Here is a 25,396-nt window from a genome sequence, read left to right on the forward strand (position 1 = left end):
GGGAGAACATGGTGAGCTCTCAGGGGAGTTCTCTGGAGCTCAGAGCACTGTAGAGCTGTTACTTGGACAGGCAACCATGTTCTGCAGGGTATTTACCACATCTCAAGCTGTTCATTTGAAGAGGTAATTTCCTAAAAGACTTGTAAAAGAAAGAAAATGTCTGTTTTGGGAGGTTTGGGGAAACAGGTATATCTCATAACCAAAGGACAAGTGAGTGGCTGAGCATTTCTCATGTCCTTTCTTGGCAGGTGGATGGAGGTGATCAAGAGAGCCACCAGCTCTCCGGCCAGGTCAAGCCTGCTGCTTCCCAAGGAGGAGAAGGACAGTCACACTGACTGACGCAGGGCAGAGCTGGATCTCTGCTGGCAACACCAACAAAAGAGGCAGGTGGGAACAGGAGCCTCTGGAGTTGATAAAGCAAAGACTCAAGGAGGCCTGTTTCCCCCGGTATGGAAAGTGGGAGTGAGGGGGCTGCAGACAGGGATCACATCCCTTCCCAATGGTATGGAAGAGGGTCCAGTCTGTTCCAGTTGAACCTACTTACAGAGACCAACAGCAGCGGTGCTCCGGTGCGCACACCTCGCGGAAGGGTTCTTGTTCCGTTGGACCTGTACAGTAACACCTTTACCTGCCCTGAAGGCCGGTGCCACCTTGTTTTTACATTTTGACTGGATGATCAGCATATATGGGAGAAACCCAGCAGCTGCCAGTGGTGTTGTGGCTCACAGCAGCAGGTGCCAGGGCTCGCTCACCTCCCCCAGACATCACCTGCCCCGTGTGCTCGGTGTCCCTGGCTGCACAGCCCCTGTCCTGCTGCTGGCAAACGTCACCCTGCTGGCACAGCCCTCTCGGACTAATGGGGACGCACAGATGTGTTGGCTTACACACAGTTTGTTCCAAACAGGAACTGCAGCTCTCCTAAAACAGCTCTGCTCCTCAGGAGCTGCCACGGCAGCAGTTTCCCAGGGAAGTGGGAGAACTGGACCTCTGCTGAGCTGTCAAGGTGTCGGTGTATTGTGGGTCGGTGCAGGGGGTGCATGGTTTTTCCTCTGAACTCAATCACTATTCTCATATCACAGCTCCCGTTTCTTTGTCCTGTAGTAGGAATTATGTAAGGCACAGGATGGCATTCACTCTCCACTCTGGTGTGGGTGATGTTTTCAAGGCATTTAAGCACTATAGGAGAACAAGCCTCTCTGAAAGTCACCGTTGCTCATGCTTTTGTCATGCAAAGACTTCTGAAAATCCCTACTCTTGCCTTTCAATTTCGGGTGGGATCCATCTTCTGTTTCTCCTGAAGGTATAAAAGTCACTGGATTCCAGATGGAGCATTAGTGTCTGTGAACTCTATTAAATCTCTGTATTAAATCTGAAAAGTTCGCAGCTTGTTCTGTTTTTGTAAATCTGTCACCTGTGGGTGCCTCCACGGAAGGACCGATACACGCTAAGTGCCACAAGATGCCGTTGGACGTGGCTTTGATGGGCTCTGGGGACTCTGCTTCATATTATTAGATAGAAAAGTGTTCGTGTACTAGCAGAAGGAACAATGCAGTGGTGCAGTGAAAGCAAAAGGAAAGTGTTGCATGTTGTGAGGATGCAGGAATGTGGAGGTCCCTGTGACAACGGGAAGGACAGAGGCCAGCACGTGCGTTCTGTTATGGTGTCAAAAATGCGGGATGAGGACTGCAGGGAGGGGGAATCCAGAGGGATTTTTCTCGCTTGGCATTTGCATCCTCGAGGAGTGACTGCAGAACCAGCCTTTGCCACCGCTGCCACAAAGACCATTGTCCCATCTAAGTTAAATGTACTTAATTTATTAGCATCTTCATTTATTATTTTTTTAATTACCTGTTGTAGGTGTATTCATGTGGATTGATTAGGTGTTATACTGTGGCTGAATATGACTGTTCAAAGTAAATAGCATGTTGGTATAAAACTCTCTCAGCCTCTTATTCCTGAGCCCACCATCCCATATTCAAGTTACTCACTAGTTTTCCAAGACTGGTTCTTGGCTCACCCTGCACCAAGTGCTGCTCCATCTAGAGTCACGTGCTGAGGTGGGACTCCTCAAAACAGGTGCTTCTGGAAGGACAGCAGGCAGCAAAAATTGCTTCTTTGGTTGGGAATACTGAGCTCAAATGTCTCCACATTTAAAGAGCAGGAGCTCAGGCTAGAAAAGCCAAAAACTTTGCTATTCCTGGCAAAACTGCAGACCCCTCACCTCGGTGAGCTTTCAGTGAGGTAAGGATTTCAGTGGCATGTCAATGCTGTGATAGATTTTACTTTTCCAGAACTCTGCGGGAGTATTTTTTGTCTTTGCTACAAGCATGAGCAGTGTCCTTAACAGGACCATTAGGCAAGAACAGATTACAACAGGTCCTTACTTGGTGGTTTCTTGCTCACATGGTGTACGTAAAGGGGAGATGCACTTGGGACAGCATGGCTTAGGATCCACGGTCTCACTATTTCAAAGACCATCCAGTTCCACTCCCCCACACCACCCACGCCCCCTGCCATGAGCAGGGATACCTTCCACTATCCCAGGTGGCCTTGGACACCTCCAGGGATGGGGCAGCTACAGCTTCTCTGGGTAACCTGTGCCCCACCCTCACAGGCAAGAATTTCTTCCTAATATCCAATCTAACGCTGCCCTCTGTCAGTGTGAAGCCATTCCCCCCTTGTCACACTGGAGCCTCCTCTTCTCCAGGCTGAACAACCCCAGCACTTCCAGTTTTCCCTCCTTGTGCTAGCCCTTCATCTGGGATAACCCAGTCTTGCTTCATTGCTTAAGAAACCAGAACAATTGAGTTCATGCAGTAACTTCTACCACATGTTTAATGCAACAGACTGGAGCTGTTCTGGTGGCTACTCCCTTCTCTCCCTATGCAAAACTCCCCCGAAAAAGCAGAGTCAGAAGCACATTTGTCAGTCTGCCTTCCTGGCTGCAAGGGGGAAAAGGTGAGGCAGCACTGCAGAGCTTGGTCACAGCCCCAGCTGTGGCCTTTACCTCTGTTCCTGCTCAGAGAAGGGACGGTCACACACAAGGGTTTAAACGCCTAAAGTGGCATCTCCAAAGTGTTCATCCTGTCCCTGAGGTCACACTCTCAGGGGTGTCTGATCCAACCCTTGCTCAAGCAGGGCTGTGTCTGGACAGCAGATTATCCCTGGGCAACCTGTGCCACTGCCTGGGCCCTCTCTCAGCTGCAAAGGGAGACAGAGGAAGGCAGAGATACCCTGCTGTCAGCTTTTACAGTCAAGTCCAAATAATGCAGATAATGAACAGACTCCAGCAAAAACTGCACCTCACATTCCCCAACACAGTCACACTTTTGCAAAGCAGTGTGTCCTTCCTGTAGCACCAGCAGAAAGGACAGACATGCCTTCAGCTGTAGTTCCTCCTTGCACACAAAGTACTTGGGTCTGTCTCCTGGGTGATATGGGGGAAGACCAAGAGGGATGCAGAGACAAGCAGCTGGAACCAATCCTTCTCCCCTAATAACACAAAGTTACACCAGCCTCATTTGTTTTGTTACTTTATTGAAAGTGGCAGATCCCTTTCAACGTTTTTAAAAACTAAACCCATTGTTGCTTTGAGTACTGGACAAAGGTTGTGGGGATTGTTTCCTTTAAAAAGTTTACTCATTACACTGCAGAGAGTGTGAGTAACGATACAGGTACCTTATCAACACGGTTTGCTACCGTCATGAACAGCAACTTTAAAAGCAGCAGGAGCCCTTCTGCTGGCCTGCAGCCTCTACCTTCCCCCTCTCCAAGTTTCCTGTCTGTACATTAACTTCTCCTAAGGGAAAAATGGGTTTGTTCTGCTCTTCCTAACTGCAGGCTCTGAGCTGGCTCACGCCACAGCAGAACACTGCTCTGCAGCAGAGATCCAGCAAAACCCAACAGCAGCACCTCTGCTCTATGGCACAGGTTCATAGTGTTGCTGAGCCTGGATTTATCCATCAGGAAGAATAAAGGATAGTCATAAGCTAAAGTGAACACTGCACACCAGGACGAGGGAACATATGGTCCTCCTGAGCACTTAAAATCTGCAGGTCTGAATCCAAGTACCAAAAATCAAGCCTTGCTTCTAACAAAGTGGCTGAACAGCTCCAGCCTCTGTTCTCAGCAGCTCTGGGGTGAGCCACATCATCCACACACAAAGACCCAGACAGAAAGATCTGGATAACTGAGGTCTTGCTGACTTCATGGGAATCTTTACACAATTAGAGGGCAGGTCTCTAGGCAACCAGCTATCAGGGGTTATTTTCCTAAGTCTGTTTTTCTAGACCTTTAAAGTGTAGATTTAAGATCTGTGAGCTTACCTGAATTAAAGATTTGCTTTATAAACTAGTATGACACAGAAAGCAAAGCTCCTTGGGGATGGCTCTGCTGGAATACCTTAAGCAACCAACACAGCAGATGCTTTAATTGCTCTGCTAGCAAACACCACCCCAGCTTGTCAACTGGAGCAGAGCCCTGGCTGCAGTGAGTTTAGATCCCAGGCTGAAGGAAGAGCCAGAAAGGAAAGGTTGAGAAGGGGATGCCTAGAGCAGCTTTTGGGAACCCCCAGCCCCGCCACACTGCTGCAAGCCATCCAGTTTATGCCTTCCTGTAGAGGACGGGTTGTTGCCTTGAGAACTGCTGTGCAGTGTCCCTCTGCTTTGTGAACCAAAGCCCTGTCAGTGCCTTTGGCTGCTGTGTTCCACCCACTCCCCTTTCTTAACCCTTCTGCCCCATCTGGGCCTGCACAGTGCGTGTCTGCTCACCTCAGAGACCAGCACTGCTCAGCCTGCCTGTCTGGTTGCTTCTGCTGCTGAAAGCACCAAGGACAGGAACCCCCCCCAGCTCCCACAGCAAAAGGACCCACTTTGCCTTCTGGTTCCCAGAGACTGACAGCAAGTTCTGCTGCTGCCTGAAGTAGATGAACCAAGGCCTAATACAAAATGATGTCCCAGAACCAAAAAAAAGTACAGTCAGCAAATCCGTCCTCCTGTGAAACAACAGGCTGGGAAAGAGCGGCAGCGCATCAGCTCAGCTGCTGCTGCTCTGGAAAGCGTTTTGTTACTCGTGTGTGAAGGGGTTGAAGTGATCCTCCAGAACAACTGGAGAGCTGCTCTCGCTCTCCCAGAGGCTCTAGTGCCTGGAGAGCTTCCCAACATCCCTGCACTCACACATGACTGCTCACAAACACTTCTTTAGGAAGGCCAGGAGGCTAAAACCCATCAGACTCGCCTGTGAAACACATCTCAGTGGAAGAGAATCTCCCTCTTTTCCAGCAGCCAGGCATTTACCAGAAACAAGCTGTGAATCAAACCAAGCCAAAATGGACACATCCATAGGGAAACAATTAAAAACTGCATTGATTACATTGTAAAAACAATTAGACCACCCATCTCGGGTTCTGCAAAAGGTCTAAATTGTACTTGCATCGCAAACCCCACCCTGGGTTATCATGAAAACACGGCTAACATGAAGGCTCTGAAATGTCCTGGAGTCCGTCACACAATGTCACATCCAACGGCAGATGGTGGTCTGGATTAGAGATGTAGTTCTTATGAAGCTGGAAAAAATCCTTCCCCCCTCACGACAGCAGCAGGGAATGTGGGTGTCAGCGGGCAGAGGTCAGGTGGTTCCGACTGTGTGAAAACCTGCAAGGAAGAAGAATGGGGCGGGGGGGACTGGTCAGCTCTGGCTGTTTGAAGCTCTCACCCCGGAGAGGGTCCAGCGGGTCTGCGGGGGAAGGGGTCAGTCTGTGTAGGTCTGTCCCCATTCCCGTTGCCCCTGCAGTTTTTGCTAGATAAAAAAAAAGTTTTGAAAGCAAACAACAGCAATTTAAAAAAAAGCCAAGGTGGCACTTTTTTCAGGCTGTCAAGGTTGTTTTAACCTAGTAAGAAATTTTCAGCACTAGTGTTTTACAGTAAGAAAGCAACAGGGTCTCTGAGGATTTGCAAGCCCCCCAAAAAATGTATCTTGAGCTTCTGCCCCATCCAGCAGTGTCACTCCTAGGCTGACAAAAGTGATTGATGCTGAAACATCTGCCCTGCAGTCACCTGTGTGCATTTGTGAGCACCTCTTGCTCAGCCAGACACTCAGGTTTTCCAGGTATCACCGGGACACCTTCTATGACCTCTGTGGGTCAGCCAGAACGACGAGAGTGTTCACAGCATTAAAAGATTATCAGATGAGGGATCAACACAGACCCATGGCATATTTGCTTGAAAGTTTGAACGACACAGAAACAGAAGCCCTCCAGTATGGCCAGTACATTTGGTCCTTAATATCTAGGACTCTTCTTTGCTTGACAGCAGCATGTACAGGACAACCAGGAGGTCAGGTGTGTTTAGGAAAGGTAGGTCCTGCCTGACCAACCTGATCTCCTATGACCACATGACCCACCTAGAGGATGAGGGAAAGGCTGTGGATGTAGTCCACTGTCTCCTACAGCATTCTCCTGGAAAAGCTGCAGCCCATGGCTTGGACAGGTGCACTCTTTGCTGGTTTAAAAACTGGCTGGATTGGCTGGGTCCAGAGAGTGATGGGGAATGGAGTTACATCCAGCTGGGGCCAGTCACTAGTGGAGGTCCCCAGGGCTCAGTGTTGGGGCTGGTCCTGTTTAACATCTTTATCAGTGATCTGGATGAGGGGAGTGCGTGCACCCTCAGTACACTCACGGGTGACACCGAGTTGGGTGGGAGTGTCAATCTGCTGGAGGGCAGGAAGGCTCTGCAGACGGATCAGGACAGGCTGAGGCCAATGGTGTGAAATTCAACAAGGCCAAGTGCCAAGTCATGCATGTGGGTCACAACAACCCCCTGCAGTGCTATAGGTTTGGGGCAGAGTGGCTGGAAAGCTGTTTGATGGGACAGGACGTGGGGGGGCTGGTCAACAGCGGCTGAACATGAGCCAGCATGTGCCCAGGTGGTCAAGAAGGCCAACGGCATCCTGGCTTGTGTCAGCAATAGTGTGGCCAGCAGGACCAGGGCAGTGACCATCCCCCTGTGCTTGGCACTGCTGAGGCCCCACCTCAAGTCCTGTGTCCGGTTCTGGGCCCTTCATGACAAGAAGGACATTGTTGGAGTGTAAAAGTCCAAAGAGCAATGGAGTTGGGGAAGGGTTTGGGGCAGAAGTCAGATAAAGAGTGGCTGAGGGAGCTGGGGGGGGGTTCAGCCTGGAGAAAAGGAGGCTACAACTTCTTGACAGGAGGTTGTAGCAAGGTGGGGGTAAGGCTCTGCTCCCAGGCAACAAGCAATAGGACAAGAGGAAATGGTCTCAAACTGCACTGTGGGATGTTCAGGTTGGACATCAGGAAGAAATTCTTCATGGAAACGGTTGTCAGGCATTGGAAAGGGCTGTCCAGGGAGGTGGTGGAGTCCCCATCCCTGGAGGTGTCCAAGGAATGACTGGATGTGGCACTCAGTGCTCTGGGCTGGGTGACAAGGTGGGGATTGATCACAGGGTGGACTCGATCTTGGACGTCTTTTCCAACCTTAATGATTCTGTTCTATTCAATGGGTACTTGAGCTACAAGGTACGGACTTAAACCCATCAGAAGCAGATGCTTAGAAAGCCCAAGTTCAAGGGTGTAAAAACTGCAAAGCCTGGGTTGTGTCTACAGGGACAGATGGAGCACGGGATGGCTCCTTTGGTCACATGTATGGCAAAACACTTCCAGCTTGCTAACCAGGGGAGGGCCAAATGTTAAGTTTCTCTGCTGGTAACAAAAAGGATGAGATTTAGGATAGCCTGCTGTGAAAGGGAGAAAAGCTGAATTAATGTTAAATTAAAACCCTGTGATCAGGGTCTGACATTACTGCCTGCAACACATGGATATGACTGAACTTGGTGCCAGCAGTGGAGGCAAGTTTGACACAGCAAAGAACTAAATTCTACCAGATTACACTCCTTCACTGGTTTAATAAGCAATTGCCTTCAGGAAAAACACACTTTCCTGTGTATTTTCTGTACACCTGATGCTGGGCAAGCAGTGACTGTCTGCACATACTGCTGTAAAGCACATTCCTCGCAATGAAACAGATACATATTAACAAAACCTTACTATTCCAGAAGTGATCCTGATGAGATTTTGTGTAGTCCTTGCTACCTGGGTAATAGGACCAGCAGGACATCATATGTATATAGGTATATGTGCAAAATGAAGGTGAATAGTAGCATCTTTCTGTGCTCTGCAACATACCTCTGCACTACAGAAGCCTGTTCACTGTGAGGAAGGACCTCTGGGGCATGAAGAACTGCTTCCATTACATGAAAGCAGCTAAAAGAAGTGATATAAGGACTATTAAGGCAGCTTGTCATCAGTACTCACCTTTGTCTGTCCTGACTGCTTGGCACCAACCTTTCCCACACCCATGGAGTACAGCTGCCAGCTCACACTCAGGACACTCACCTTTGTACCCGCTCCACCATGTGTGCTATCAGTTTGTCAGAGATGCCTGGGCAGGACTCCTCAGCCAAGCTAAATGCATTCTCCAGCTCCTCCATGGCTCCCACGTTGCCTCCAGTCTGCTTGTGCTTATCTTTGAGCTGCAACCCAGAAACAGTGCATTAGATCCTTATTTTGTTGCAGAAAGCACTGGTCAAGCAGCCCAGCACTAAGGCCCTTTCCCTTTTAGCATGACTCCACCAGGGTGCAGAAGCCCACTCACATTCTACTTAAACAAACCAAAAAGGTCTCTTTCTGTATATCAGGAAGGTGGAAACCCAATGTCTGGGATTCAGATTTTCTTCTAGGTACTAATGGCAATCAAGTCCTTACCAAAACAGGATGTACTCTTAAATGAATTAAATGATATAAAAAATGGATCAACAGCCCTGAAAACTCGTAGAGTAGTAACAGCACCAAGAACTCCAGGTGTACCTGAAGCAGTACAGTCACCTTTGCTGCTAATGACAGCCCAGTGCCCAGACACACACACAGGCTCAAAGGTAGGTAGGGCAGAAAATATCCAACACCGGGACTTAGTCACCACCACTTAGTCACCCCAGAAAAGTCTCAGTTGCTTCTAGTGACTGAGAGGCCGAGGCAAACGACGGCCAAGGCAGGGATCCTGAGCCCCTTGGCCTCCAATACTCCTCTCCAAGACAGCTTTTACCCAGGGAGCAAGGGAAGGAAGCCCATGCACCAAGACCTCCACATGCAGCACCTGCCCTGATGAAAAGCCTCAGTTCACATCCTTCATGCTCAGTGCACTCCAATTAGGCCTCTGCTTGCACGTTTCCAATAGTTAAATTCAAAGAGCTACACCTCTGTCGAGAATGAACTCCTGACAGGTCACTGGTGCTGACCCTGAGGGAGTCTGTCCTTGGAAATACCACATTCCCACCCCTTGCAACAGTTCCTCACCTCCTTCCCAAAAGTGCTGATATGACAGGCCCTTCCCCAGTTCACCATCACACAAGGAGCTGAACAACAATCAAACCTCCTGCTGAACAAGCAACGTCTGCCAGCCTACCACCGTCCAGTTCAATTAAGCTCCCATTAGGCCACGCTGATTAAAGGGCTTTACATAAGCCTCACAATTTTAGGATCAGCCTTTCCTGTTGCTGGAGCTCACCTTTTCTCCATGCTCTGGAAAGCAGGACAAATGTGAACACTAATCCCCAGCTGCAGCCGTCCCTGTGCTCCGAGTCCCCCACTGTGAACAAACAGTTCCCAGACAAAAAGGGCTGCTGTCTCCTCAGTGGGACACCTGCTGCCTAACACAGCAGCTGTGGGAGGAACCCACACCCACCTCTGCTCAGTCAGAATGGCAGGGGCATGGAGGGCAACTCAGTTACACATCAAGGGTACAGATTTCTTAAGCCAAAAATAGCTGTGATGCTAAAGCCAAGGATTTGATGTCCACCTACCAAAAGCTGCCCACCTCAGAACAAGCACAGGGTCTGTCCTGCAGGTAAGTTGCCAGTTTATCATCAGCCTTTGATGCCACACCCCTGACCTTCAGCTTGCCCAGCAGCCTGTGACAGGAGCAGTCTGTGCTGGCCTGTCTTCTCTCTCTGCAGAAGAGCTCTCTGGAGGCTAGCAAGACATTAGAGCACTGCACTGTGCTAACTTACAGGCTGCCTCCAACTCACTGCTTGGTCCTCCAAGCCCAAATGTCATTTTCTCTCCCTGCCCCAAAAAGTTTCCAGATTTGCAGTTGCCCACATTTGTTAATTAACTCCCCATGGGCCATTTTCAATATTAGCATCCAATAACACACATGCAGGGAGGGTATATAAAAGATTACACACAGCATTTCAGTCAGATTTCCATTCATAAAGCCCAGCTTCAGCTATTTTATGGAAAGAGGGGATCAAACCTAGCTGGTCAAAGAGGCAATCACTCAACAGCAAGAAGGAGGAAGTCTGCCACTGGTAGGAAATTAGAACTGAAAAGAACACCACGTGCAACCAGCAGTGAAGCAGATTTCTGACTTGGAGAAGTTTTCCTCCAAGACCCCTCTAATGCACATAAAGGCCAGGTTATTTCAGAGACTGCCCAAAACCCTTCCTGCACCTGATTTTGCTCGGTGGGATCCACAGAGCCAGCACGGAAGTCTAATCAAAGGAAAGGAGGATCAACAAACTGGGGCAAGGGAGTCAAAGCAGCAGAAATGAAATGCCCAAGAAGCCACTTCCCACCTGGAACTAGTGCAACAGGGTTGGTATGGAGAAGCACAAAAATGCATTCATACTCACAGCCCTGTCCCAGGAGGCTCCTAAACTGAACAGAGACCCAGATGTCGGTGACTGTGCTGCACAACCAAACTGCCTGCATCAGGAACCAACATAGTTTTAATTTGGTTTAATCTTACAGGTCTAGGCCTACAAGACCCAGAACACTGGCCTCATGCTCTGATCTCTGGAAGTCAAGCCCAGTGCAGTACAGAAGAACTCAGTTAGATGAAGTCCCAATATCCAAAGCAGAGCTGCCTCAGTAATCTGCTTTTTGGGATGACCTCTGGTTCCTGCCACGCACCAAACCCTCCTTCCACATAGCACTAGACCTGAGAAAAGGGAGTTAAGTCCAGAAACTATCCCTGAAAAGGCACAGTTCTCTGCTGGGCCACCCCATCAGGATCCAGAAAAGAGTAAGTCCTCAGGACAGAAGAAAGGGTCTCTGTGACCAGCACCCCAAGAAGAACCCTGACATGCAGTGCCTAAGTGATTTCTTCCGAAGCAGAACCTCCTTTCCTACACTCCTGCTGGAAGGAGCAACTAGAGCCCGTAGCCAGCCCCCCCTTATGATTATCCTCCTCTTCTCTTCCCTGAGAACATCACCCAAGAAGACAAGTCACCTTTATGCTGATACAGACACCATCCTATCATTAATGGCAGCTTTTACTTCAGCTCCACATCCCCACCCTGAACATAAGGCAGGGAACAGGATGGGTTTTCCAAACACGTTTTCTCTGCCTGCCTTCAGAGGATACGTGGCAGGGAACTCCTGGGCCTTGGCATGCTACTAGTAGCAGGCTGTGTAGATCAAGAAATGGTCCAGTAACCAGCAAAGCTGACTCCTGCTCTAACCCACCTACCTTCCCCTCAGTGACTCTGCTGTGGACAGCAGCACAGCAGGAGGGCAGGGGACATGCACAGTGACGGGCCAGCCCGAGTACCTGTCTACCTTAACAGAAGCTGCACTTCAGCCACAGACATCAGAGTCCAGAGCTGCCTAACCAGCAAGCCTAAGACACAGGAGAGACAGGTGAGGATCAGACTCCTCTATCTGATCCTCACCAGAAGACAAGAGGGTAATGCTTTGCTTTCAAACACAACTGTTTTGGGGAGGACACGCCAGGGACATACTCACTTTCCCCACATACGATCCAGCCCTCTGAGCAGAGGCACAAATGCTTCAGAATCCCCTAACCCTACTAGATACTTCACTGCACTTCCCTTCTCCAAATCCTTCCCATTTACTTATCCATGTCAGGTATCTCAGTCTCCAACCAGCACAGGCACCAAGAAGGTTCTACTCACCTCCCCAAAAACTGGGTGAACAAGCGTGGAAAGACACTGTGACCGTGGCTGCCTCTTAATGGGCTCAGTAGGCTGGAAAGCAACAGGAATAGAAGTTACAAGCACATGCAAAAGCTCCCAGGGCACACAAGTGTAAGTACTAAGTGTAAGTGTAAAGTACTAAGCTTTTGGTGAATTCACACCACTTCCATGGCAGTCTCCTCACCAGGTTTTAGGAAAGCCACAAGTTGCAGTACTCTGATGATGTGGAAAAGGCAATTCTGGAGCACCAGCCCTGGGTGCCAGACTGAAGTAAATTTTAGATAGAACATGAGTGCCTTGTGGCTTCCCCAAGACACCCAAAAGCTTGTGTTAGTTCAGTCCACCTCAGAAAGACCAGACAGCACACAGACCTTCTGGGAACCATGAAGGGGAACCATTCCTTTATGCAGCTTGCTCAAGGAATTGGGGCGAATGGTTGGTGGGAATGTCCAGATTGGACCCTGGTCTCCATCTTCTGCGTCTCCATCACTGCAAATGGAAAGGGGAAGGTCAACACAAATCCTCAGTTCCATACACCAGGGGTTTGCCCATGTAGTCCTGGAGTCATAAGTTCTGTCCCATTCTGTTGCCATATCATCGCAGAGCTCCAGGCATTTCCTTATCCCAGAAAAAAATCCTAAAGAGAAACCACTTCTACAGCACATACACAGCATCTGAGAGATCTGAGCTAAGTACTACATCGTGTTTCCAAATCATCACAGTCACCTTTTTGCTCTAGAAGCTTGAAGAAGCTTCTAGTGCTAATTAAATTTAGCAGAATTTCAAGACAATACAAGCTCAGAATTTCAGGCTTAGATGTTACAAGCCAATCTCCCAGAGTCCTTGGTCACTTGAGTCACTGCCACTACAGTTAAAGAGCAGCTCTGTGATACCACTCTGGCAATAAAGTGCCCTTTCCCCATCCGAGGCCCATAACCTGACTGTCCTGCACAGCAGCAGCAAAGCTCTACCCATGAGTACACAAACACACAAACACAGCTCTTGCCACAGTTACTAAAGCCTGTCGCTCTTGTACTTAACGGAATGGACACAAAATACAGGCAGCAAGAGCCCTGTTTTACTATTTACACCCAGACTAAGTGTTTCTTGTCAGTACTACAGCTCCTTACACTCAGCAAAGAAGCTCCACAGGTTAAGACCAGAACAGAGAACCGGGTCCCACTGAACAGGAGGTAACAGCCTGGTTCTTCAGGCAGCAGTCACCTGTTCCCACAAATGGATACTCACAGGTCTCCCTGAGCTACCATAAGATCTCCAACCCCGGTGGGAAAAGGACCTGAGCTGTTTGCAGTAGGCACTGCTCTGTGCAGAACATGTACGTACATATCGGAATCACCAGAACTGGAATCTTCTCCATGGCCCTCTGACTTCCAGCGCTTGAATCGATCGATCAGCTCCATTAGGAATGAGGTTTTCTTGGTGTAGCGTGTGATGAACTTGTGCTTTAGCAATTCTTTAGCTGTTGGCCTCTGGAGCAGATAAGGAAAGCATGTCACATCCAATCATCTCTGCATGCTAAACATGCAGCACACTGACTTCAAGTGGAATCACAGAATCCTGTGAGCTGGAAGGGACCCACAAGGATCATTGAGTCCACGGGTGGGCAGCAATACTCACAAATCTAGGATCCTTATTGAGACAGGCTTCCACAAACTCCTTGAAGGGCTTGCTGTGGTGACCCTCAAGTGTTGGAGGATTGTTTTTGGGGATCAAGAAGAGAACCCTCATAGGATGCAAGTCAGAATTTGGAGGCTCTCCCTTTGCTAGTTCAATGGCTGTAATTCCAAGGGACCAGATGTCTGCCTGAAAGCAGAAGAACGAAAGCAGAAGAATGAGGACCAATGCTACAACATGAAAACACACAGTTTTAGGACAGCCAAAAGGCTAATTATATAAAATCAGATGGAGCGTTTCACATCTAATACACAAACTTCTCCAGGAAACCCTGAACCGTAACAGGAAAGAATCATTCCTGTAGTAAGCAGCACTTCCAATCCCTGTTCCAGTCCTAGCACCACACCCAAGTAGGCCCAAGCAGCAACCCTCCTGCTCCCAAACTCACCTTGAAGTCATAAGCAGACTGCTTGATGACCTCTGGTGCCATCCAGAATGGAGTCCCCACAAAGGTGTTTCTCTTGATTTGGGTGTCCGTCAACTGTCCAGCCACCCCAAAGTCAGCCAGTTTCACATCTCCTTGTTCCGAAAGCAGCACGTTGGCAGCTGTTCACACAAATAAGCATTAAGTCTGCTGCCTTCTGAATCTCCAGCCCACACAGAACTGAACACTGAGAAGGGCCCTCCTATGCCATTCTCCTTCACCCCCAGTGATAACCCTCAGCTTGGATTTTCAGCCTCACACCCATTCTTGTGCTCTGAACTCCACTGGGTAACATGAACAAGTTCATGCACTTGGCTGGATCATAACAGGAATATTGCTATGGTAGGAGCAAGGAGCAGATGTGAAGGGTCACACAATCAACTACATGTGACACCTGGCCACACAAAGAAGGCAGGGGAACATGGCCCCTAATGGTCTTGATTTTTTTTTTTTGATGTAGCATTCAGCACAGGTGAAATTGCAGATCCTTCTGAAGAGCTCAAGTCCCAGTCTTATGCTTCTTCCCACTCACTCATAAGACATTAACATTGTGCAGGTTTGGGAATGGGGGTTTTCTGCAGGACTTTTCATCATGAGAGAGACCCTGCCTACAAACTTTCAGCATTTTCCCACTGCTGACAGCCAACAGCCCTGCACGTCTTGCAGCCCTAGAAATGTGCAGTCTCACATACACAACAGAATCTTTTCTCCTTATCTCCCTGCATGAGGTTACTGTGCTCTGCCTGCTCACCTCCCCTCCCGCAGTGGGTCAGAGGAGTGAGCATCCAGCATTGGCCACGGCTTCACAGCACTGTCCCTCCATCCTCCCACTGTCTTTTGATGCTCTGGGCTCGCTGTGACACTGCTCTTCAGGAGGCAGGTGCCAGCACTCTCTATACTGCACGAGGCCAATTACTATAAAAACCAGTAACAGGATAAGCTGATGCAAGCTGCCCTCATTTTCTAGGGCTGTGAACCCTGCATGAGGACAGCTCACCTTCACTGTGAGCTATAACCATGATGACCAGCACGCACACCCTTGGGGTCCACCAGCAAACCAGATGTCCAGACATGAGTCAGCTAATATCTGAGCATGCCTTTCATCAACTCCTTTGCTTTAGCTCCCTGCCTGTCCAAACTCCAAGTGCCAGAGGAGAGCTACAGACCCCTTTACTCTAAACACCTAAAGACATGAAAAGCATGAGTTGTGATACAGTGACAAGCATCAGATTCAGAAAACAGAAACCTAACAGGAAAAGGAGCACTGAGAAACAGTCTTTGAAATCTCACAGATTATCGCTATATGATACTTCTGAATTCTATGTTACTAATGTCCCTGACAAGAAAGGGAGCTGAGCTCTCCAGTCTTACCTTTGATGTCCCTGTGGATCTTCCTCTCTGAGTGTAAATAATCCAAACCCTTTAGGATTTCTCTCAGGATAGTAGCTATATAAGTCTCCTCCAGCGGTCCCGGCTTCAGCTGATAAAGGGCAGAAAGATGACTTAAAAGAGGGTGACTGATGCCTCGGATTTTTCAGGCTCTCAGTTTATTACTTGGAAACCTTGGCCCAGAAGGTCATACTCAGCAGGAAGTACTAGCATGCCTGGTGCACATTCTGCAAGCAGAATGCTGGACGTTGCACCTGGAAGCATTAAATGGAAAAACTTGGGGGGATTTTCTGCTAGTCTATCAGCCTATTAAAGGCTTCCCAAACAAACAGCAGGATGCTCAACTCTTGCTTTGGCCTGGAAATACATTAGTGAACAGAACATCTTAACAGTTTCTCTTGTTCAGGTCTCTCTGCTAGCACATAAGAACTGAATTTCAGCCTCTGCAACAGCCCGGAGACAACATCAACCCTCAGGCTTTGGAGTATTGTATCAAAGCTCTTCTGCTTTCCATCAGTTCTCCTCTAACCAAGTCCTGCCTTCCCAGTGCAATAACCAAGGTTCTGACACTCAGATGACTTCTGCTGATGACACCTTCCTGTGAGTCACTGCAGGCTCAGCATTTTTCCCCTACATGACAGGTTACTGCTCTGGAAAAGCGGGCACTAAAGAGAAAAATCCTGTGACAGAACACAGCACAGCAGAACTTCGCCTACGGGCATATTCTGCATTTGTATTCTCTTAACATTTGGGGTAACTTGATCACAAACCACGGCCCTGCTGAGCCATGCAAGCACTGAACACCGTAACTCTGACATGGTGAAGTACAGGTTCACACAGCCCAAAAACAACTGGCTGCTGTCACTTTTCAGTTCACTGGTTCTTCCCATCCTACAGCAGCACAGTATTGTTGGAGGACAGTGCCTGGACAGCTGAGCTCTGTGCAAACATTTCCTCTGTCCTGGGATAAGCATAACCAGCATGTCTGTCCTGCACTGCACACCCCTCAGGCGCAGGACTGCCAAAAAGATGGTATGTGGCAAGTAAGTGTCTGGCTTATGAGCATTTCACAAACCAAGGCTCCAGACAATGTTTTCGTAGTGCAGAGCTTGCCATGTACTTACCAAATCCAGGGCTGAACCTCCTCCCAGGTACTCCATGATTATCCACAGCTTAGTGCCCTGCAAGCAAGAGCACAAGTCAAGAGTAAAGACAGTAATAAAAGCAGGTAGAAAAGTGAAACACCTGAGAGGCAGCAAGACATGGGAGTAGTCCTGTACACAATCCAAGAGATGCTGCACACCACAGCTCTCAGAGGGTCAAGGAAGGAGCTCCCAGCTCCCTCTTTTCTGCTGACACAGTATTATATAGGTGGATCTGGCTCCAGTACATTTCTAACTCTCAGTCTGCAGTTTTATCTAAGCAAGTGCCCCTACAGGCACCAGACTGCCCAGCCCACAGAATTAAGCTTATTCTCAGGTTGGAGCCACTTAGCACCTCTCCAACAGCACATCCAGCATAACTCCTTCTTGGCAATGGCAAGGGAGCTTTGCAGCCTTTGATCTCATTAACAGGGCTGCCATCTTGAAGGGTACAATTGGCAAGACATCTTACTCCTCAGAGAAGAGATTTCCATACTGAGGTTCACAAGGTCCTGGTAGGAAAAAACAGCAGGCCCACGAAACTACAGCAGAAGGCTGAGAAAATGTCTTTTGGCCTTTGAAAAATATGTAAGGAATATTCAGGATCCAAAGAACTCAGGAACTGTTTGCTGCAGTCCCAGTGTTACTTTCACCTCCAGCAGACAGTATGCAGAGGCCACCTCTGATCATCACTACTAGTAGCTTCCATTAGGGATTCCTAAGCCTGTTCTCAGTGGAAGCATATCAGCACTCCTCCATATTCCTATTCTTTTCACCATTTCTGATGAAATGGTGATCACAAGATCACAAAGTACAGTTTCAAACTTCTCTTCTTTCCAGAGGCATAAATCCCTCAGTGGTACTACCTTAGACTGTGCTATTCTGGAAAAGTATTCCACAAGCTTCCTTTCAGGAATGGTCAGACGAGAGAGAGGTCAGTCTTCAATGAACAATTTTCTCTCCAGTGAAGTGCCCTGCTCTTGGTAACACACAGAACCTCATTTCCATGTGCTTAACAAGTGTTTTAAAGTCCAGTCTGCTATTAAGAGCACACCAACGCAGCGAGCAGAGCTGCTGCTGTTCCTGTTGCCACACTGGCACTCACACATTGGGCACCTTCCAGTGCTGTGTGCCACCATCCGCTGCAGTACCCACAGAGGAGCCCACAACATTCCCAAACTGCTGGCAAGGAACCTCCATGGTTTGTCCTACCTTCAAGTATGAGCCATAGTACCGGGTGATGTAGGGACTATCACACTGGCTGAGCACTGTAATCTCCTGCTGAATGTCCTCGATCTCATCCTCAGCCTCCTCCAGATCAATGATCTTGATAGCAACCACCTCCTTGGTGCGGTTGTCGATCCCTTTATACACTTCACCAAACGATCCTTTGCCGATCCGCTCCAGCTTGGTGAACAGCTCCTCAGGGTCCACTCTGGAGTGCTAAACCAGAAAGCAGGGATGGGATAATTCCGTTAGATCCCAGGGCTGCGGAGCACCACACTTACCCATACAGCTCATCTCCACATCTGTGCACCTACTGTGTTCATCAATTCATCCAAAACTCACGTATCCAAAAAAGTCTGAGAAACTTGACACAGAATATATCCAAGATCAGAACTGAAGAAACCTCTTCCACAGGCTTTCTGCCTCTGCAGGAGGGGGAGAGAAAGAGGAGGGAAGTCCAGCAAGAGAATGTCAGCAAGTCTCTTTATGGAAAGTGTCAGCCCCTCTGGGACAGGACTGCTCAGCTGGAGGCACAAACTGGAGGCAAAGCAGCTCCACGAGCAAGCACCTGCTCACACTTCAATAGAGACCAGCAAGGTGTATCAGAACCAGCCTTCTTTCAGCAATGAAAACAAGCAAGAGACCATAAAAATGTTTCCCTAGTCAGCCATCCTGCACTCAAAGACTGAAATTACTTGAGAGATTTGCACCCTTCCCTACTTGTCTGGAGGGTGAAACACTCCACTAGTATCAATACCAGTTCACATTAGCTGTCTTCTCTGCTGCAGCCTGATTTCCAGGCAGCGCCCAGCCCAGCTCTCCTCAGATGCTTGCTGAGGAAACCTCACATCTTTTGGAAGGTCAGCAGCAAGGAGGAGGCAGGAGAGCAGAATGGACACTCCATCTGCCTGACCTGCTTTTCTGGAACAGCCTCTCCCATGGCTGGCACGCCCAGATGCAAAGGCAAATAGCATTTCCTCCATTAGATAAGCACATCAACTGGGAAGCTACCAACAGAGAAATACTGATTCTAACAGCAGCTGCACAGTTAACACTTTATTAAGATGAGTATGGATGAAAAAAGCAGACAAACCACAATCACCTTCTAATGCTATTTATTTCAGTCCAGCTGCACAGCAGGAAGTTCTGCTCTGCTTCATGCTACTAAAATGCTTTTTGTGATTAGTTTTTTCTGCCTTTTTTTTTAAATAGTTAAAAAAATAATCTGGAAAATACGGCCTGACCTACAGGAAGCAGCCAAGCTGCTATAGGGAGTTTTCCACACCCAGAACTTGTCGGTCTCACCTCTAACACCAGACCACTCCCTCACAAGGGCCTTGAGCTGGCAGATTTTATCAGAGAACAGGGAAGCTGCATTTTTCCATCTCATACCAGGTTCCAGCAGCAGGCCATCATTGAGCAGCCCAAGGTGCTGCTTAATGATTAAGCCAGCCCACCATTATAGGTTGTTTGCCTTCTGTGGCCAGTGCATTGCTGTAAGGCAGACCCAAGTGAGCTTTACAGTCAGCTCATTTAACAGGATTTCTACACAAACTCCAGTCCAAGATACAGAAGGGTAACCAAATATCCTTTTGCATCCATAGCAACACCTAAACAGGCTGTACTTTGAACAAATGCACTGGAAACAGATGGGAGGGGATGTGAAGACATGAAAAGAACTGGAGACACATAACAGGGACCGGAGAGAGGGAGGCAGGGTAAAGGAAGAGGATTTGAGCTTGAGAAATGCCAGGAGACAATATGAGAATGATGACTGCAGGCAGAGAAAACAGTCTGGCTAGTCCAGGCTCACTACAAACCAGAAGCAGTTTCCACCTCTTGACCTATTTGGAGGAAGGGGCAACAATGTGCCCCAGATGCTACTTTGCACAGTCACCTACTGCACCCTAAAACTGCCACTCACCACATCAGCCACTCCCACACATCAGGGAGAAGGGAGGGAAAGAGGATCATCTCCTAGAAGCACCTGCTCAGCTCCTACAGGAAACACTACCCACATCCTGCAGGGAAGCAACGCTGCAAGAAAACCTTCCTCCCCTCCCATGTAAATAACTTTTCCATGAGGTAAGAAACAGCAAGGTGGAAGTGACTGCTGCCCTCCTTAGCTTGGCATAGGATATCAGAGAATCAGGACTGATTCCTCAAGAATAGGACACCAAACATAAGAGCACTGGCTGTGGCAGGCAGCTTTTGGGACAACCACCACTTTATGTGGTGGGCTCTGTAATCATGGACAGCTTGGTAAACAAGCTTCCAGACTTGGATGTTGGTTTATCCTGTTTTCTGTGGAACAAAGCAGTTCAGGTAGGGGTGGTGAAGGAGACAAAGCTTCCTGACAAGCACACAGAAATTCTGCCCAAGGGATTAGGGAAAACAATACAAACCTGATGGGCAGATGAGACAAGCCCACCACATTAGTGTGGAACAGGAAACTTCCTTTGTAGGTACTGGATTTACCTTCCCAGTACCTGCCACTTCAAAACTGACCTGGAACTGCTTTGGACCTCTCAGGTGACAGGGCAAGAATCCGACTCTATGGAGGACCTGAGGACATATATCCCTTGACACAGTGGTCAGAATCACACAAGTCAGACCCAGCAACAGCCAGAACCCAGGGAGCCAGTACAGGGCCAAGAGGTACAGAGTCATTCCAGCCACGGTTACAGTCTCCGGATGCTGCTGCAGGATCAGAGTCTGCTGACAAATTTCTTCACTTTCTGTAAACAGGGAGGAGGAAACAGGCCCATCCCTGATGTAAGAAGGTCAGTGTCTGCCCAGGGGAACACCTTGTGAACTATCATTGTGGAAACCACAGAAGACATTGCCAGCTGGCATTTTCAGCAATCCTGAATTCCCATGACAAACTAAGACAGATAGAATTATGCTAGCCTGCAGGACATCTGCTCAAAAGCCCTTGTCCATTAAAAAAAAAAAAATCTGTTTTGATCTGCCACACAGTAACTCACTGCTGACAAGCAAACGCTCAGATCCATAGCCATAAAAGTCTTAGCACTCACCAGACAACAGCACAAATGCAGTTCTGCCAGGAATGGAGAGCTATGGAACTGCACTGCTCCGTCAGGAGAGAAGCACAGTCACACCTGGGCACTTGGGCTGGGGGGGCAGGGGAGGAGAAGAATGCACTGCAGGAGCCTGACTCTCCCCTACCCCAACATATCTGCACTGGCAGAGCACTGCAGTGAGGGGTGTAACAAGCACCATCCGTCCCTCTCCTAAAAGCAAATTATCTCAGTGCCAGTCGTCTTGTCAGAGATTCACCCTGGCCGTAAATCTGGGTTCTGGAACTGCACTGCTACAAACACACCTGGAAAACTTCATTAGTAGGAAGTACCAGAATCCAGATGAAATGCTTTACACTTGCTTAAATGAGCACAGATAACACAAAGAGGCTTATTAGCACCTGTCACCTTTGCAACTGCTCACCAGCTAAGGTTCTTTCCAGTTTCTTCCACATTCACAGAACCCACCAGGGCTGCAAAATAGAACTCCAGGCCACCAGCTGCTGCTTTTTGTTCCACTACTACATCTAAAACCGTTAAGGGATGGTCACTGCATTGTACCTTTTCGCTTGACTGAATGTTTATTACACAGCAGTTCTGGAGCAAAAAGCCTCATGCTGTTCCTCCCCACTGAGAGCAGTCAGGCACCAGAGATGGTTCAGGCAGGCCTGGGCAGACTTTGGAGGGGGGAGCACACAATGCACTATCTCTGTTGTAAGCACAGGAAGGGAAAAAGTATGAGAGGGATGACGACAATCTCCTAGCAATGTGCTCCACTTCTGCCCTCTGGGATCTAATCTCACAGCACAGGAAAGAAGGCCCTGACAGGTGTGGGGGTGTTTGCCATCCTGACTGATGATGCCATGTTTTAAAACAGAGCAACTCACTGCAGCCATCAGGAATTAGGAACTGCAGTGTGTTATGAGACAAGCCTGGCAGTAACACCAGCTGATTCATGGGGAAAGAATGGGGCTTTGGCAACTTTGCCACCTCCAGCTGCAGAGATGTGATATCCATAGTCTTTGAGAGGAGACTAGAGAAAGCCTACAGTAAGTATCTGCCCATATTTCAAAGCTGCTGCCTGGAAAGATAAGCTGTGTATTGGGAACAGAAGCAAACACCACTTGAACCAGCTGAAGATCTTCTCTCTGGGCTATGTCCAGCTGGATCTCATTCTCGAAATATTCGAGAGCAAGAATCATGCCTGCATCTGCTACATAAAACACTGAGGGGTGTTTAAACACTTTTGGAAATGAGACTTCCTTGGTCTGTGGCAGGTTGGAATTGGAATCACTGTTCTACATGGGAGAGGTCTGTAACAGAAGATTGCCAAGGCCACAACATTTTATGAGCTGAAGCTGATGGGGAGCTTGGCAACTTCCAAGGGTTTATTTGGAACCAGAAGCATTCAGTGTTATTTCTGACTAGAGCACTTTCCAAACAGCCAAACAAACAAACACAATTTTCCTCCGCCAAAACACAGTGGAAGGAGGAAGTTGGTATTAATAAACCTGTCATCTTCTTTTCCCATTGCCTCCTCTGCTCCCCAGCTTCCCACCCAGCATTTCCCCACACTGCATGCTGCACACTCACCTCTGGGCCACCAACACAGGTGTCTGCAGCAGGCATTGTGCTCTCTTTGAGGAAATCAGCCTTGTATCTGAAACCATCTGAAAGTTTCCCTTCTGTGTGAAATCTGTGCCCAGCTCTTTGCAACTGTCAAAACCTGAGGCAGTTTTGAATTTCTGGACTATAGACAAGAGGGAAGTTTGTGTTCAGCACTTTGATACACACTAATTTGAGACTCCCAACTCGCTTCACAGGCAGCATGCTTTTGCTTCAGGGAGTAAAGCATTACTTAGCCAAAAAACCTGAATGGCTTCTTCAAGGTCACATAAGGAACAACAAAACTAGAAACGGAGCTCAGATCAGAGCTTTAAACAGGATAATGTAAATATATCCCCTGGCACATAGAGCTCCAGACAAAGACCAAAGACCTACAGTGCTGTATGTACACAGCAAAGGGGAGCCAAGGAAAGAGAGAAACAGCCTCCTGAGCCTGCGAAATGGAGGCAGAGCCGCAGAACAACCTGGGGATCAGCCTAAGGTAACACTGCCCATCAGCACCAGAACTGGGAATCAGACAACTCAAGCCTCTGATATCCCAATCTAAGTCTTAGTCTCTTGATTTTCACAGTATTTCCCACTGTTCCCTAAACCCTGGTGAACAGAACTTCGGGCCAGTTCCTACTGCCCTCCCAGCAAGCCTCCTTTACACAGATTTCAAGGTTGCACCAAGGATTCCTGAAAAGACCAGAGGAATGGACAACACAGACTGGTTTCCTATTCCAAGACCAGAGAGGCATGGGATGACAAGATCTAAGAATGCCTCACATTTCCATAATAAATTCAGAGCTGAGACCACTGGAACTCTGATAAGTTTCCTGAGTGAATGTTGTGTACAAAGAAAACTTCAGAGCAACCTCCTCTATAGCTACAGAACTCAGTTCTAACCAGACAGTATCCTTCTCTTTCTCTCCCTGTACAGTGACTCACTCAGGCACTCTATTTGCATTTAATTCCATAAACACTTTGGGGAAACAGTGGATGTGAAAAACAGCATGTAAACTAAGATGCATTGAAAATCAATTTTAAATCAGAAAAGGTTCACAGAAGGCATCATCTCAAACCACTGAAGCTTTTAGTAATTCTACATCTATAAGGAGAACAGAAAAATGCCCCAAATTCTCACAAAACATGGCTTAAGAGGACCTACATTTGGTCCTGACATCTGCCAATAATCAAGCACACCCCACAACCCAATTCAGAGGGAAGAAGATGCAAGCCAATACTATTAATGTGGTTTAGCTTTTAGTCCCAAGTCATGACATCATCCTTCCACATTCCTCTTATGAAAATGCCATCACAACAGCAGCATTTAACTGCATCCACGGAGGCTGAGATCTCTTGGAAGAGTTACTGCTCAGTATCAAATATCACTGCCTCTTATGCAGTGAGGTTACAAGCACTGTTTTTCTGAGACTGATGCCACGAATGCTTTAGGAAGGTACATCTGGCACAGCCAGCACACAGTTTTTCTGCTCCCATTTCTAGACTTCCCCTCCCAAAAATACTCAGACTGTCTCCCAGTGACTCCTGTCTCCCTACAAAAAGCAAATCTAACCTCAGAGGAAAGCCCCATAGTGTGTGAAGAACTACTTTTCTATATGTCTGGCAACACAACACTATCAGTCAACACCAGCATGGAGACACAAGTCAATCAGCTAACAGGAGTAAGCTGAGATGTGTGCAAGAGAGATAAAGAGTGGCAAAAAGTGATTTTCTGGTGATTTGTTTGAAACCCTCATATCAAGAGCAAACACTGTTATGTTTGCCCTTGAAATGACTTAAAATACATTTTTAATCACCACTTACCTGGCTGGCAAACTCTCTCAGGTGAGCCATGCCTACAGGATGGTCAGACATTCGCTTCTGCAAAATCAGGGAGGGTTGGGATGTTGCAGCACGACGGGAAAGTGATAATTTCTCATCCACTGGTTAACTGCGACAAGCAAGAACACCACAGCTCTCATGTGAGGTTCTCAGAGCCTGCCTCATTTCCCTGAAGAGCTACCTGCATCTTTCTTCTCTCCTTGATCTGCAGCTCTCCTTGAACCTGCCAGCCCACTCTAAGTATGCCAGCCCCTTCTCGCAAACCCCATTTCTCAATTCTTTACAGAAATGCCTTCCAGATGTGTCAAGGAGCCTCACTTTTATGATATACACTGACCAAGTCTCAGGCACCATTTTCCCCACCCATCACCTCGGCATGATGGTTACCCCCATAGCTCCATCCCCTCACCACCACTCCCGGCATCACCACAGCACCTTCCCCAACACAACCCCCATCATCGTCTTCAGACACCCCTTTCCTGCTGCTGCTCCCCAGCAATCCTTTCGCTGAGGGTGCCCCTCTGCTCCCACTCTGCCCCGTACACTCGCTGGCAAAGCTCAGCTCCCCAGCGCACCTCTTCCTGCTCAGGGAACCCCAACCCTGCACCATCCCTCGCTGCTCCCCCACCGGGGAGTTCTGTCCCCGGCAGAACTCCTCCGCGACCCTCCCCTCCGCCCTGGCAACAGCTGAGCCCCCCTCGCCCGCCCCAGCACCTCCCGGTCCCCTCACTGTCCCCCGTCACGACGCGGCCCCACGGTTGCTCCCCCCCACCCCGACTCCCCTCAGGGACACCTCGCCCCACCTCACACCCCAGCGATCCCCCACCTCCCCGGGTGCTCCGCGCCCCCACGGGCTCCTCAGCGCGCCCCCCGCTCCGCCCGGCCCCCTCAGAGTCCCTCTGTGGCGCATCCCCGCCCCGCCCGGCCCCCGCGGGCCCGCCCGGCCCCGAGCGCCGCCGCACCTACGGGCAGCGCTGCGCCGCCGCGGGGAGCGCCATGGCCGGGCCTGGCGCGCGGAG

At 48.8% G+C, this 25,396-nt stretch overlaps 2 protein-coding genes across 7 annotated transcripts in view; one reads left to right on the plus strand and one right to left on the minus strand.

Moving 5' to 3' along the window:
- Nucleotides 1-1,936, plus strand: part of FARP2 (FERM, ARH/RhoGEF and pleckstrin domain protein 2) — a 75,819-nt gene extending 73,883 nt beyond the window's left edge. For all 5 annotated transcript variants that reach the window (XR_001876646.1, XM_017826258.1, XM_017826259.1 and 2 more), the window contains one exon: nucleotides 249-1,936. Coding sequence is in view for 3 of the 5 variants with exons in the window: in XM_017826258.1 (XP_017681747.1) it covers nucleotides 249-339 (91 nt within the window). In the remaining 2 variants the exon portion in view is untranslated. The remainder of the gene's footprint in view (nucleotides 1-248) is intronic.
- A 1,588-nt stretch (nucleotides 1,937-3,524) lies between these two features.
- Nucleotides 3,525-25,396, minus strand: STK25 (serine/threonine kinase 25). Of its 2 annotated transcripts, none has more exons than XM_017826263.1 (12): nucleotides 25,340-25,396; nucleotides 24,360-24,486; nucleotides 17,869-18,099; nucleotides 16,639-16,695; nucleotides 15,497-15,605; nucleotides 14,090-14,247; nucleotides 13,645-13,830; nucleotides 13,351-13,496; nucleotides 12,378-12,495; nucleotides 11,986-12,057; nucleotides 8,408-8,544; nucleotides 3,525-5,651 (listed from the first exon to the last, which is right to left on the minus strand). In XM_017826263.1, exons 2-12 carry the CDS (start codon nucleotides 24,408-24,410, stop codon nucleotides 5,612-5,614), a joined length of 1,305 nt encoding a protein of 434 aa, XP_017681752.1. In that variant the 5' UTR covers nucleotides 24,411-24,486; nucleotides 25,340-25,396; the 3' UTR covers nucleotides 3,525-5,611. The 2 variants fall into 2 exon arrangements, with proteins under 2 accessions (XP_017681752.1, XP_017681753.1); XM_017826264.1 differs by having other exon boundaries at nucleotides 25,344-25,360.

Source organism: Lepidothrix coronata, unplaced genomic scaffold (genome assembly GCF_001604755.1).
Source record: "Lepidothrix coronata isolate B3197 unplaced genomic scaffold, Lepidothrix_coronata-1.0 Scaffold125, whole genome shotgun sequence".
Lineage (NCBI taxonomy): Eukaryota > Metazoa > Chordata > Aves > Passeriformes > Pipridae > Lepidothrix > Lepidothrix coronata.